The 16012-nt window shown below is 39.4% G+C and overlaps 1 protein-coding gene across 6 annotated transcripts in view; it reads left to right on the top strand.

Annotated features, from left to right (window-relative positions):
* The window catches only part of LYST (lysosomal trafficking regulator), a 223564-nt gene that overhangs the window by 63207 nt on the left and 144345 nt on the right, over window positions 1-16012 (top strand). For all 6 annotated transcript variants that reach the window (XM_033198012.1, XM_033198015.1, XM_033198016.1 and 3 more), the window contains 2 exons: window positions 10345-10435; window positions 12895-14977. In XM_033198012.1, coding sequence (XP_033053903.1) covers window positions 10345-10435; window positions 12895-14977 — 2174 coding nt within the window. The remainder of the gene's footprint in view (window positions 1-10344; window positions 10436-12894; window positions 14978-16012) is intronic.

Consider the following 16012-nt stretch of genomic DNA (forward strand, 5'->3'; position numbering starts at 1 on the left):
TGTCTATGCATGATTGGTCTGACAGGAATGAGAGGGTGTGGGGGATGCTGGCATTCCTACTTCTTGGAGTAGTGAGAGTGTGATCGCAGTGGAAATCTTACCCACTCCACAGTGGTGCTATCCATAGAGAGTAGATAATCATTGAATGATATATCCCCCTTTAACACCCAGACTCACTGAAGCAATGAATATATCAGTTGATTGTGGTGTAACAGACCATGTTCTAAAACTTAGTGGCATAGAACAATGATTTCTTTGCTCGTGATTCTGTGAGTTGGCAGTTCTGGCATGGCTCAGCTGGAATAGCCACTTTGGCTCCTTGAGATATCAGCTGGTCTTACATCTGAGTTTGCAGTCAGTTAGCAGATTAACTGAGGACTGTTGCATGGGGCTGTTGGCCAGACTGCCTCAGTTCTCATCCACATGGCCTCTCATCTTTCAGTAGGCTAGACTCAGTTTCTTTACATGATAATGGAAACATTCCAACAGGGTGCAGAAGCTGCAAGAAGTCACGTAACAACATGTTGATCACATTCTATTGGTCAAAGCTAGTCCAAGGTTAGCTCAGATTTAAGGGATGGGGAAATAGACTCTATCACTTGATAGAAGGAACTGCAATTAATTTTTAGCTGTGTTTAACCTACCATGGTCTCTTCTCTGACCAAAATTATTATTATTCCTCCTACACTCACTCCCCTCTAGGCCTCTTGAAGTATTATTCCGTCATGGCCTCAGGCTTGAATTGATGATCTCATGGTTTACATCAGTTCTGGATACACACAAGGCTTTCACATATAGTGATTTTGTTTCAGCTCTTCTTGATTGAGAAACTTGTGAATTAGACAGGTTATCTGCTCCGCATATGCCCTATATACAATAGTGAGATAGGAATAAGTTAATTATAATAAGAAGAGGGACAGGAGAGGAATATAGCGATCTCTCGGCCATAGCAGTCCTGAAATCCAGTCAGCACATGTTGTCATGGCCCCTGTTCTAGGGTCTGGGAATATATTTTTCTTCTATGGCAGTGGTTCCCTAATCCATGTTTCTCCAGGACTCTTGGTTCCACCCTATGAAGTGTCTTCTCTTTTCTATAACACAGCTTTCTCACCCTGCTTCCTGCCTGTTGAAGAGTGGGGGCCCAGAGGCCTTTTTTCATTTTGAGCTGTCTCTATCCTATCCCTTTTAGGCCAAGCCGTTAGTATTTTTTAATAACCAACTTTCTTTAAAATGTTGTGAGTTTCCTGCGAATCTTAATGGGGTTCACTCTATGCCTCAAAAGCCACATCTATAATAGTCTTTGAGATAGCCCTCTCTGCTTTGTATAGAACAATCCCCTGAAGATTCCTAGTAGTACTTTTGTCTAAGTGATAGGGTCTACTAGGTACCACCTAAGTCTTTCTGGAGTCTTAACAAAGAGTATTATGGCTATTTAATAACCACTCTGCCTGCAGGGGAGGTGGGGCAGATGGGAGCTGGTTGAGCAAACTATGGCCTACAGGCCAATCCTGTTGCCATTGACTTGTTTTTGTACAATGTACAAGCTAAGAATAGTTTTTGCATTTTTAAAGGATTGTTAAACAGAAGAATATGCAACAGAGACCATATATGACTCACCAAGTCTAAAATATTTACTATCTTTTTCTTTACATAAAAAGGTTGCAATTCCTGGTCTAATTCAAGAAAAACTGTTAGTATAATGTTTATCACTAGGAAAAACAGTGCATATAACATAACTATCCTGACTCATCAAAAACATTTGACAAAAGGTCTAAAAACAAATGAAGCTTAGCATAGAGGATTTCTTTCATATACAAAGATTAGAAGAACCAATTTTTTTGTTTTTGTTTTTGAGACAGGGTCTCAGAAAAAAAGACTCTGTCACCCAGGCTGGAGTGCCTTGGCACAATCTCAGCTGTCTATAACCTCTGCCTCCCAGGCTCAAGCAGTCCTCCCACCTCAGCCTCCCAAATAGCTGGGATTACAGGCATGCATCACTGCACAGCTAATTTTTGTATTTTTTGTACAGATGGGATTTCACTGTGTTGCCCAGACTGTTTTCGAGCTCCTGAGCTCAAGCAATCCACCCTCCTTGGCCTCCCAAAGTGCTGAGATTATAGGCGTGAGTCACCATGCCCAGCTGCCAATAACATTTTTAATAAGAAGTTCTACTTGGGACCAATACAAGCATCATTCTTTATTACTATTTCCATTTGATATTATGTTTTAAATACATGTAGTGGTAAAGTGGAATATGAAAGCTAAATGTGGGAAAGAAGGAGAAATAAAAATACTATTTTTTAAAGTAATGTGTACAGAAAAATCCAAGAACTCATCCAGAAAATTATTCACAAAGTTATAGAGTAAAAGGCAAAGATGTTTGTTTTTAGCTGCAGCTATACAGCTAGAAAAGAAAAGGAAAGAGAACGATCCTATTTGTAGTACTAATGTAGAAACTTTCAGATATGTATATACACACATATATTAGAAATAATTATACAATTCTGATAGAAGAAATAAAGGACTTAAATAGTCCATACACATATATTCCTGCTTATGCATGGAAAATAAAATTTAATTAGCATGTCAAGATACAGATTTAATGTAATATCAAAAATACCTATTAGGCTGGGTGTAGTGGCTTACCCCTGTAATCCTAGCACTAGCACTTTGGGAGGCCGAGGTAGACAGATTGCTTGAGCCCAGGAGTTCAAGATGAGCTTAGGCAACATGGCAAAACCCCATATCTACAAAAAAATACAAAAGTTAACCAGGTGTGGTAGCATGTGCCTGTAGTCCCAGCCACTTAGGAGGCTGGGGTGGGAGGATCACCTGAGCCTGGGCAGTGGAGGTTGCAGTGAACCATGATTGTGCCACTGAACTCCAGCCTGGGTAACAGAGTGAAACCCTGTCTCAAAAAAAAAAAAAAAGAAAAAAGAAAAGAAAAATCTATTAGCTTTCCATCACATTCTGGATAGAGTCCAAGTTCCTTATCATGTCATCCAGAAGTCCTTGAACGCTAGCCATCTGGTGCCCATCTTCCTGTGCAGCTTCCTAGTCCAGTTTGTGATCTCAGCCCTTTCCCCTTTGACTCACTTGCCCATTCTCTCCCATCCTGCCACTTCTATTTCTGAATGGCTAGGATAGGCAATTAGTTTAAAACCCAGTCTAAACAGTTATGAAAAGGGCCAGTGCCTGACACCTTGTTGGTACTTGAAATATGTTTCTTGAATGGAAAAATTACCTCAATGAAAGTTACTTTACTGTTTGTTTCTATGGGGAATTTTATAAAGGTGTAACACAGTTATTTTCCCTGTAGAAAGGAAGACATAAAAATATCAGTATTGGCTGGGCGCAGTGGCTCATGCCTGTAATCCCAGCACTTTGGGAGGCCGAGGCAGGCGGATCATGAGGTCAGGTGATTGAGACCATCCTGGCTAACATGGTGAAACCCTGTAGCTACTAAAATTACAAAAAAATTAGCCGGGCATGGTCGCAGGCACCTGTAGTCCCAGCTACTCAGGAGGCTGAGGCAGGAGAATGGTGTGAACCCGGGAGGCGGAGCTTGCAGTGAGCTGAGATGGCGCCACTGCACTCCAGCTGGGCGACAGAGCCAGACTCCATCTCAAATAAATAAATAAATAAAGTAAATATTAAATATGAGTGGTATGTTATTGGCTGATTTCTCTTGATTGAGTGGTCTAGAAATAGCAGGGAATGGACCTGTTCATGGCATATATTGTCTAATATGGCACATTGGGAACTTCCCAGTTGAATGTCATGAGGGAACACTTAATTCCCCTGGATTCTGTGACTATTGTGTGTACATAGGACCTTGGGTAATAAAACTTGGGAGAAAGATCTTGGTTTGAAATAGAGGGCTGCAAATTCTAATTTGCCAGGGTGCCCACAAATTAAGAGTAAAGGATCATATCACTTCTAAAAGGACAGATTTACGAATGTGCTTTCTTTGGAACCAGAAAGGATAAATCTGGGAATAAATCGTGCCCGGATACGAATAAAAAAGTAATACACCCAGAGGATTGAAGAGAACTTTCCCAGTGATTAATTGTGTTTGAAATTGTGGTAATCAAATGTGAAGCAAAGACTCATTTCCCCCAGTGCTATATTGGGCAACGGTGGTGCGGGATGCCCTCTTCAGGACTACAATTCCAGCAGAGGGGCCAAAACCCAAAAATCTGCACTTGCCTCAGTCTCATTATTTCAAGGTCCATGGTTTGCAAGAGCTAACTCACTTCGTGAAATGGGGGCAACAGGAATGTTCTCCCTTTCTCTTGAGGGGAAGAACAACAATCTTGGGTTCGTGTGGGAGGAGAAGCTCCACAGAAGAGGTATTGCTGGGTCTGAGCCTTAAAGGTAGTGAGAAGCCCTCAGCTGAGTAGGAAGGGCCTTGTGTCATGCAGAGCTCTGCCAGGAGTCGGGAATGCCTATTCACGCAGCAGTGATGATTTGCCAGTATACTCTCGTGGAGCAAGGGCTAATTATCAGTACAACATGTCTGCAGCACTTTCTCAGACCCTTGAGGTTTCTGCAAGCTCCATTAGAATGCTATTAGTTCACCTGCCACAGATAAAGACTCGTATAAGAGGACTATACAGGAAAGATGTGCCAAAAATTCGTTTATCTTTTTTTTTTTAAGACCATGTATATTTTTATTGGCATCTTTAAAAATGTTGAGTATGAGCTATACACGGAAATGTTATCTGTACGTCTTTAGTTTTATTATTTGGAAGTAAAGCACATAGAAATGGGGCCCTTTTATATGTTTTATTTTGCATCTAAAATTTAAAGTCATTCATGTTATTGAATACCAAACTCCATGTTAGGCATTGGGTGGCAGAAAAGGGGGTGATTGCTAAGGACTAGGCCTGAGCCCTGGAGTACATGCCCTGAGAAAAGACTGAGAAGTGTGTTTGGGAAAGTTTCCCATCATATTTGGAGATAAACCTGAACTCCTTTGTGTGGTCCCGAAGGGCCCATTAGATCTGAGGCTGCCTGCGCGTCCAACCTGCACCTCCCAGCCTTGTCTCCTAGCCCTCTCCCCCTTGCTGTGTATGTTTCAGCCACTCTCCTTCTTTCTTTCTTTTTTAAAAATAGGATGTAATATAGAATTCCTAAGTTAAAATAATCATGAAAGTAATCATGAAATGATTAAAGTTAATTATAATCATGAAGTGACAAATTAAAAATAGGAAATGACAAACTTCTAGAAAAATATACATCGTAGAATTGACAGGTGTGTATAAATCTCAAACAGTCATCACAGAAAATATTGTAAAACTTACGTATTTTCTCCTTCAAGGGCTTAAGGGACAATTCTATTGCCAGTGGATTCCTTCAAACTCTTTGTGAATAAAGAGTTTGTGGTAACAAATAAGTTTTTTAACTTTTATTTTAAGTTCGGGGTGCATGTGCAGGTTTGTTATATAGGTAGATTGCATGTCACAGGGTTTGATGTACAGACTGTTTCGTCACCCAGGTAATAAGCATGGTACCCAATTGATAGTTTTTTGATCCTCACCCTTCTCCCACCCTCCATCCTGAAAGAGGCCCCAGTGTCTCTTCCCTTCTTTGTGTCCGTGTGTACCCAAGGTTTAGCTCCCACTTATGAAGTGAGAACACGTAGTGTTTGGTTTTCTGTTTCTATGTTAGTTCACCTAAGATAATGACCTCAGCCTCCATCCATATTGCTACAGAGGACATGATCTCCTTCTTTTTTGTGGCTGCACAGTATTTCATGATGTGTATGTGCCATATTTTCTTTATCCAGTCTACTGTTGATGGGTATTTAGGTTGATTTGCTATCGTGAATAGTGCTGTGATGAACATAAGCATGCGTTTGTCTTTATGGTAGAATGATTTATATTCCTTTGGGTATATACCCAATAATGGGATTGCTGGGTTGAATAGTAGTTCTGTTTTAAGGTCTTCGAGAAATTGCCAAATTGCTTTCCACAATAACTGACCTAACTTACGTTCCCACCAGCATTGTATGAGTGTTCTCTTTTCTCCACAACCTCACCAGCATGTTTTTTTTTTTCTTCCATTTTTAGTAGCCATCCTGACTGATGTGAAATGGTATCTCATTGTGGTTTTTGATTTGCATTTCTCTAATGGTTAGTAATGTTGACCATTTTTTCATATGTTTGTTGGTGCATGTATGTCTTCTTTTGAAAAGTGTCTGTTCGTGTCCTTTGGCCACTTTTTAATAGGGTCATTTGTCTTTTACTTATAAAGTTGAAGTTCATTATAGATTCTGTATATTAGACCTTTGTCAGATACATGGTTTGCAAATATTTGCTCCCATTCTGTAAGCTGTCTGTTTTACTCTGTTGATAGTTTCCTTTGCTGTGCAGAAGCTCTTTAGTTTAATTAAGTCCCATTTGTCAATTTTTGTTTTCATTGTGATTGCTTTTGGCATCCATGAAACCTTTGCCAGGGCCTATGTCCAGGATGGTATTTCTTAGGTTATATTCCAGATGGTTGTAGGTGTGCAGCTTTATTTCTGAGCTCTCTATTCTGTTCCCTTGGTCTCTCTGTCTGTTTTTGTACCAGCACCATGCTGTTTTAGTTACTATGGCCTTCTAGAGTAGTTTGAAGTCAAGTAATGATGCCACTAGCTTTGTTCTTTTTGTATAGGATTGCCTTGGCTATTCAGAGTCTTTTCTTGTTCCATATGGATTTTAAAATAGCTTTTTCTAATTCTTTGAAGAATGTCATTGGTAGTTTGGAATAGCATCGAATCTGTAAATTGCTTTGGACAGTATGGCATTTTTTTTTTTTTTTTTTTTTTGAGACGGAGTCTCTCACCCAGGCTGGAGTGCAGTGGTGTGATCTTGGTGCACTGCAGCCTCCACCTTCCAGGTTCAAGTGATTCTCCTACCTCAGCTCCCGAGTAGCTGGGACTACAGGCACATGGCACCATGTCTAGCTAATTTTTTGTATTTTTAGTAGAGTCAGAGTTTCACTGTGTTAGCCAGGAAGGTCTCGATCGCCTGACCTTGTGATCTACGTGCCTCGGCCTCCCAAAGTGCTGGGATTACAGGCGTGAGCCACCACATCCAGCCTTTTTTTTTTTTTTGAGAGGGAGTCTCACTGTGTCACCAGGCTGGAGTACAGTGGCATGATCTTGGCCCACTGCAGCCTCCTCCTCAAGTGATTCTCCTGCCTCAACCTCCTGAGTAGCTGGGAATATAGGCACGCACCCCCATGCCCAGCTAATTTTTGTATTATTAGTAGAGAAGGGGTTTCACCAGTTGGCAGGGATGGTCTTGATCTCTTGACCTTGTGATCCACCTGCCTCGGCCTCCAAAGTGCTGGGATTACAGGCGTGAGCCACCACATCCAGCCTTTTTTTTTTTTTTGAGAGGGAGTCTCACTGTGTCACCAGGCTGGAGTACAGTGGCATGATCTTGGCCCACTGCAGCCTCCTCCTCAAGTGATTCTCCTGCCTCAACCTCCTGAGTAGCTGGGAATATAGGCACGCACCCCCATGCCCAGCTAATTTTTGTATTATTAGTAGAGAAGGGGTTTCACCAGTTGGCAGGGATGGTCTTGATCTCTTGACCTTGTGATCCACCTGCCTCGGCCTCCCAAAGTGCTGGGATTACAGGCGTGAGCCACCATGCCTGGCCCCATTTTAACGATACTGTTTTTTTCTATTCATGAATGTGGAATGTTTTTCCATTTGTTTGTGTCTTCTCTAATTTCTTTCAGCAATGTTTTATAATTCTCATTGTACAAATCTTTCACCTTCCTGGTTAGCTGTATTCCTAGATATTTTATTCTTTTTGTGACTGTTGTGAATGAGATTGTGTTCTTGGTTTGGCCCTCAGCTTGGGTGTTGTCGATATATAGAAATGCCACTGATTTGTGATTTTGTAGCCTAAGACTTTGCTGAAGTTATTTATCAGATCTAGGAGCTCCTGGGCTTTCTTGCTTTCTATGAAAAAGCCAAACCCATTCCCAACACTTCATATACTTTCTAGGAGCCCTTTTCCTCCAAATCTTCGCACAGATTCCTCCTTCTCATCAATGAAGTATCTGCTCAAATAGCCCGTCCTAAATAGCCTATCTAAAATGTTACCCTTTTTGTCACTCTGTAATCTCTTTCCTAGATAATTTCCTTCATAGCACAGTTTTATATCTGAAATTTTCTTATTTTTACCCATTATTTTCTGTCTCTTGTGCTAGGAAGTAGGCTTCATGAGGATATGGATATTGTGTTCACCACAGCATTTGAAGTACCTGACACAGTGCCTGGCCTGTTTAGTAGGGGGATCAAGAAATATTTGTTTAATGGATACAAGAGGAAAATGGGCATTCAGACAGTAACACTTCAGCAGCGTGTTTGCTGGAATGGAAGCAAATCAGGAACATGAAAGCTAAGTTTACTAAGGGAAGCAGGTAGGGTGTTAGAGAAGTCTCCCCACAGAGGAAATAAAAACCTAGAGAATGAGTTGCAGTTTGGCAGATGGGAGGATGGGGTGGAGAACTGCCGAAACAGTGTATGTGAGGAAGACCTACTGGGAGCACAGAGACCAGTAGTTTTCAGGGGAAACCCTTACCAGCTAGATGTATGGGGACGGCTCATGTGTGGTGGAGGGACTTGAGCCTTTTCACAACCAGGACACCAGAAGGAATAGTCCGAATGTCCTGTCTTTACTTTCTTACTTCCTTTGACTCTTCAGCCTATTATAATTGGACTTGCACCCAAATCACTCCATTAAAACTGTGTTAGTTAAGGGGCATTCCAGTTGCTAAATGCTTTTCGGCCATCATGTCACACAGTGAGAGGGCAACAGCTTTGGCCCTGCTGACTCCTTTCTTTCCTGAACTGGTCTCTTCCTTGGTTTCTCTGGTTGTACTTCTCTTTTTTGGGGCTACTTTTCAGTAGAAGCCTTTTCAGGCGTTTCTTTAGCATTGCCCATCTTTAAGTCTTTAAAGTCCAGAGTTTCATTCTTGGTGGTCTCCTATTATTCTATATTCTCACCCTGGGAAAACTCACATATGTTCTTGCCTTCTACCCCAATGACTCCCAAATCTTGTTATTTACTTCATATTTTTTTTTAAGTTCCAGATCTATATATTTACTGTCTACTAAAAAGCTGCCTTCATTAGGATAGCCCATAGACATCTCAGACTCAATATGTCTAAAAAGTGAATCCATCATCATTATCCCAACCTAATACCGCTTGTAAATTTCCTGTCTTGGTGAATACATTATCAGCTACCTAGTTGCCGAAACCAGAAACCTGTGGGTCCTTTTAGATCTTTTTTTTTTTTTATCCCTTATGTACCACAGATAATCAACTGCAAATTATTTTAGTTCTACCTTACAGTTTCTCAAATATGTCTCCTTTCCCTTCTGTTGTTGGAGTACTTCAGAAAGTCATCATCTCTCTCATCTGGATTATTGTTTCCCTGCCTCTAACACTGCTTCCCCTTCCACCTAATTCCGTTCAGCAAATCTGATTGCATCATCATGCCGACCCCCTCTCTCACTGATTGGTGTAAGGCAAGAACTCAAGCTTGAGTTGTTATTAAATCCTTTACTACCCATGTCCCAGGTGTCCCAGGTCTAGCTCTCTAGCTCCCATTCTACTTCCATACTTCTGATAATGACTGTTCCTTTTTCTGAACTCCTAAACTGAATGCTTATACCACCCCTGGATACTTACTTATACTACATGCTTTCTGCTGTTCTTTAACTGTTTATGTGTATGTATTTTATGGACCAAATGAGGGGACCTTCTCCAGGGCTTGGACCATTTCCTCCAGAAAGGGTAAGACAGTATTTTTGTGGACATAGTGTGCAGTCAATAAATATTTATTGGATTACATTCACTAATACGTCTTTCTCTCCTTATATATTATTTATTAATAATGTCAATTTCTCTTTAAAATTGTCTCTGAGTTTTACATTTAACTGCATGAAGGCTTCACATTTTTTTAGTAACTTTGTGGCACTGGTTTGCTAATTAATAGGACTTAACTTTTCATTTTCACCTAGCAAATCTGTTTCTTCATAGGTGAGGAATTCTTGCAATGTGCATGGTGGTAATAACAGCTATTTTTGGAAATATCAGCAAGAGTGTGCTAAATACTGTCAAATACTCTTAGATTCTTCTATGATTAGAATGGCTTATAAACTTAAAAGTATCACAGCTTTAATTAGATTGAAGATAGGTTAATTTGCTTCTTAGCTTTTCAAATGCAGCCTTTCAAGAAAAATGATTTTTTAGTCAGTTTAAGACAAGATATTAGGAATTGATGTATCTTATTGCCTTAGAACATGAAGGATTCTTTTGTTAACTGACACAGGCATTGACATGTAGAGAAGAACTCCTGACTCTTCTTCTGTCTCTCCTTCCACTGGTATGGAAGATACCTGTCCAAGAAGAAAAAGCAACAGGTATGCTTTTTCCCTTTATCATATCACTTGTGTTATCAAAATCTCATAGAAAAGTTACTTCTGCCTGAATGTTTGATTCTGATTCAGATTCAGGACAGTATATGTTATAGTGATTTATTATATACTAAATATGAAAAATTCTTTAGGCAAATACATTTTTCTTTTGATAATACAAAAACCATGGTGCTTCCTGAGGGAAGTACTTGAATGTACTGATGATTAGAAAATGTATGAAGAAGCAGAACACTTATCAGAAGGAGTGAATCTAGGTGTGTAGCATACATCAGAAAAATGGATAGTGAAAAGTTGGAAGTGAAAAATCTGAATAAAGCAATTAAAGTTTCTTTGCTTATTTTAAAGACTGCTTACCAATATTCTTTAAGTGACTTTTGCAGTATTTATTTTAGTTTAGTTTTTCTAGTGTTGCCTTTAAAGGATAATTTTTATTTTATTTTATTTTATTTTATGTTATGTTATGTTATTATTTTAATTTTTAGACAGAGTCTCACTCTGTCACCCAGGTTGGAGTGCAGTGGAGTGATCTTGGCTCACTGCAACCTCAGCCTCCTGAGTTCAAGCAATACTTGTGCCTTAGCCTCCTGAGTAGATGAGATTACAGGAGTGCACCACCATACCAGACTAATTTTCGCATTTTAGTACAGGTGGGGTTTCACCATGTTGGCCAGGCTGGTCTCAAACTCTTGACCTCAAGTAGTCTGCCCACCACAGCCTCCCAAAGTGCTGGGATTACAAGCATGAGCCACTGTGCCCAGCCTAAAGGATAAATTTAATATAATATTTTGTTTCAAGCTTGGGTAGAATTATTACACATAAGGTCAATAGATATTTTTAATTTATGATTTTGAAGAATTCATATGTCTATAAAGTACATGAAACTTTAAATGTTTCATTGGCGAGTTTTCCTCTTGACGCTTTCTTGTGACATGTGACTTGTGAGATGTTTGAAGATCTCTCAGGTTAAAAAAAAAACTATTGTATTTTAATTCCTGTATTTTTAGTGAATTTCATGGAGATTTTTTTAAGGAAGTATCTAAGGTTTTGTAATACTGTTTTTCTGCTTATTTATTGATTCACTAACTCTCTGCTTTTATTTTTTTCTGAGTTTGCAGAATTCACACATTGTTAATCACTTAAGAAATCTGATTAAGGCTCTTTGGGGGAAGTTGTCTTCATTGTCTGCATCTTTTGCTTGGGTGGAATTTGTCAGACTCCTTTTAATTTCTCCTCTTCCCATCTGGTTTGCTTTCCCTGTCTCAGTAAAGCACAGATTTTTTATTTACAGATTTTAATTTACTCACTCTAAATTACAAATACTTTTTTATATAGCTCTTATTACATACTGCAAAGAGAAGGACTGATTTAATTATCTTTTTAGTTAAAAGGAGAATTCATTCATTTCCCCTAAGAAATAGTTACTGAGTGTTGACCATATGCCATGCCCTATCTAGGCACTGGGAATGAAATAACGATGTCTATACCTGGTGCCTAGTTTCTCAAATGCTGAAACATTTAAGAAATAATTTGAATAAAGAATTCTTTAAACCTCAGTTTTGGAGAACATTTGGCATATAGTGTATGATTTTGAAATAATTTTAGGAAAATCTTAAAGTAATTACGTTCTATCAGGTCTATGAATACTATTTTTGAGAATATAATACATCCTTATATCTTAATTAGGGGACTATGGGAGGAGATTTGTAAACAGTATGAACAACAGCACTAAATACCAGATAATCTACAGCATCTCTTATGTTGAAGTTAGAATATAATATATAGTTTTAAATCAGATTTACTTTCTTAACTTTGTTCTCTTTTGTTTGTTGTTGCTGTTTTGAGATAGAGTCTCACTCTGTCACCTGGGCTGGAGTGCAGTGGCACGATCTCATCTCACTGCAACCTCCGCCTCTCAGGTTCAAGTGATTCTCCTGCCTCAGCCTCCCAAGTAGCTGGGGTTACAGGCAGGTGCCACCACATCTGGCTAATTTTTGTATTTTAGCTAGAGACAGGGTTTCACCACGTTGGCCAGGCTCATCTCAAACTCTTGACCTCAAGTGATCCACCCGCCTCAGCCTCCGAAAGTACTGGGATTACAGGCATGAGCCACCTCACCCAGCCTCTCTTTTGCTGTTTCAAAAATCAGTTTGTATCCTTTGAAGTAATGTCAGCTAGTGTTTAGAGTAAGGATAGGTGAGCCTCTGTTTTGTTGTTTTAAAAATCAATTTGTATCCTTTGAACTAATGTCAGCTAGTGTTTAGGGTAAGGACAAGTGTGAGAGGAAGTAACCCAGAGATATGACATAAATGAAGGAAATCAGCCCTGCTGCAAAATACATTGAGGATAAACTCCTTTAGTGAGTGATAAATAAGAGGGCTGTCACCTTAAAATTGAATTTTAAAACATATTGAGGTATTCTAAGTCTTCTTTCTTCATTCTGTTAGATTTTAATCTACCGCTCTCAGCTGATATAATCCTGACCAAAGAAAAGAACTCAAGCTCACAAAGATCCACTCAGGAAAAAGTACATTTAGAAGGAAATGCCCTGTCTAGTCAGGTCTCTGCAAAAGTAAATGTTTTTCGAAAAAGCAGACGACAGCGTAAAATTACCCATCGCTATTCTATAAGAGATGCAAGAAAGACACAGCTGTCCACCTCAGATTCAGAAGCCAATTCAGATGAAAAAGGCATAGCAATGAATAAGCATAGAAGGCCCCATCTGCTGCAGCATTTTGTAACATCGTTTCCTAAAGAAGACCACCCTAAAGCTAAACTTGACCACTTAACAACCAAAGAAGAACAGACTCCTCCAGATACTATGGCTTTGGAAAATTCCAGAGAGATTATTCCAAGACAGGAGTCAAACGCTGACATTTTAAGTGAGCCAGCTGCCTTGTCTGTTATCAGTAACATGAACAATTCTCCGTTTGACTTATGTCATGTTTTGTTATCTTTATTAGAAAAAGTTTGTAAGTTTGACATTACCTTGAATCATAATTCTCCTTTAGCAGCCAGTGTAGTGCCCACACTAACTGAATTCCTAGCAGGCTTTGGGGACTGCTGTAGTCTGAGCGAGAACTTGGAGAGTCGAGTAGTTTCTGCAGGTTGGACCGAAGAACCAGTGGCTTTGATTCAAAGGATGCTCTTTCGAACAGTGTTGCATCTTCTGTCAGTAGATGTTAGTACTGCAGAGATGATGCCAGAAAATCTTAGGAAAAATTTAACTGAATTGCTTAGAGCAGCTTTAAAAATTAGAACATGCCTAGAAAAGCAGCCTGACCCTTTTGCACCAAGACAAAAGAAAACACTGCAGGAGGTTCAGGAAGATTTTGTGTTTTCAAAGTATCGTCATAGAGCCCTTCTTTTACCTGAGCTTTTGGAAGGAGTTCTTCGGATTCTGATCTGTTGTCTTCAGAGTGCAGCTTCAAATCCCTTCTACTTCAGTCAAGCTGTGGATTTGGTTCAAGAATTCATTCAGCATCATGGATTTAATTTATTTGAAACAGCAGTTCTTCAAATGGAATGGCTGGTTTTAAGAGATGGAGTTCCTCCTGAGGCCTCAGAGCATTTGAAAGCCCTAATAAATAGTGTGATGAAAATAATGAGCACTGTCAAAAAAGTGAAATCAGAGCAACTTCATCATTCGATGTGTACAAGAAAAAGGCACAGACGATGTGAATATTCTCATTTTATGCATCATCACCGAGATCTCTCAGGTCTTCTGGTTTCAGCTTTTAAAAACCAGGTTTCCAAAAACCCATTTGAAGAGACTGCAGATGGAGATGTTTATTATCCTGAGCGGTGCTGTTGCATTGCGGTGTGTGCCCATCAGTGCTTGCGCTTACTACAGCAGGCTTCCTTGAGCAGCACTTGTGTCCAGATCCTCTCGGGTGTTCATAACATTGGAATATGCTGTTGTATGGATCCCAAATCTGTAATCATTCCTTTGCTCCATGCTTTTAAGTTGCCAGCACTGAAAAATTTTCAACAGCATATATTGAATATCCTTAACAAACTTATTTTGGATCAGTTAGGAGGAGCAGAGATATCACCAAAAATTAAAAAAGCAGCTTGTAATATTTGCACTGTTGACTCTGACCAACTAGCCCAATTAGAAGAGACACTGCAGGGAAACTTGCGTGATGCTGAACCCTCCTCAAGTTTATCCACTCCTTCTTATAGATTTCAAGGGATCCTGCCCAGCAGTGGATCTGAAGATTTGTTGTGGAAATGGGATGCTTTAAAGGCTTATCAGAACTTTGTTTTTGAAGAAGACGGATTACATAGTATACAGATTGCAAATCACATTTGCAGTTTAATCCAGAAAGGCAATATAGTTGTTCAGTGGAAGCTATATAATTACATATTTAATCCTGTGCTCCAAAGAGGAGTTGAATTCGCACATCATTGTCAACACCTAAGCATTACTTCAGCTCAGAGTCATGTATGTAGCCATCATAACCAGTGCTTGCCTCAGGATGTGCTTCAGATTTATGTAAAAACTCTGCCTATCCTGCTTAAATCCAGGTTTGTATGTGTTTGGGCGGCAGGGGCGGGTGGGGTGTGCATGTCTAGATCTTTTTCATTGGATGCCTTCAGGTGAGTGATGAAATGTATGCATTTAAACTTCTGACACTGATATCTCCAGGGCCTTGGCAGTAGTGTGATTATATTTACTGTTTATTCTTTCCTAGGATTTAATTTCAATTTGTCAACAAAAAATGTTCTCCTTCCACATCAGATTTGTTTTAACCATTTGTTTATGTATGTATGTATTTTTACTGAGCTGTTTACAGAGAAGAGGATAGAGCCATTGATTTTAATTTCTCAAGAAAAGGACAAGTTTTAGATATACTTCTGAGAAAAACATAGATGAAACACAGATATCCAAGAGCAGGGCAAGTTTAATTACTTTATATTTCTTTGATACAATATTATTGACCATTGAAAATGTTTACAAAGATCATATTGGAATGTGAGAAAATGATTATACTATCTTATGGGTAAAATATAAACAATTAAAATAGTGTTAGGCTGGGCGCGGTGGCTCAAGCCTGTAATCCCAGCACTCTGGGAGGCCGAGACGGGCGGATCACGAGGTCAGGAGATCGACACCATCCTAGCTAACCTGGTGAAACCCCGTCTCTACTAAAAAATACAAAAAACTAGCCGGGCGAGGTGGCGGGCGCCTGTAGTCCCAGCTACTCAGGAGGCTGAGGCAAGAGAATAGCATAAACCCGGGAGGCGGAGCTTGTAGTGAGCTGAGATCCGGCCACTGCACTCCAGCCTGGGTGACAGAATAAGACTCTGTCTCAAAAAAAAAAAATAATGCTCACTTATTTATAACTGCGTAAAATATGTAGTATATGTAAAATACATAAAATGATTATTGAGGCAGTGGCATTAATGGGATTGTTAATTTTAAAATATTAAATTTATATTTATAACCTCTGTAATATATGCAGAAAAATTAGAAAATATAGATAAGCAAAAATAAGAAAATTAAAATTACTTTTAATCATATCAGTGAGTTTTCCAGACTTTGTGATTGTCAAATCTGGT

The sequence above is a fragment of the Trachypithecus francoisi genome, unplaced genomic scaffold, assembly GCF_009764315.1.
Source record: "Trachypithecus francoisi isolate TF-2019V2 unplaced genomic scaffold, Tfra_2.0 Lachesis_group5, whole genome shotgun sequence".
NCBI lineage: Eukaryota > Metazoa > Chordata > Mammalia > Primates > Cercopithecidae > Trachypithecus > Trachypithecus francoisi.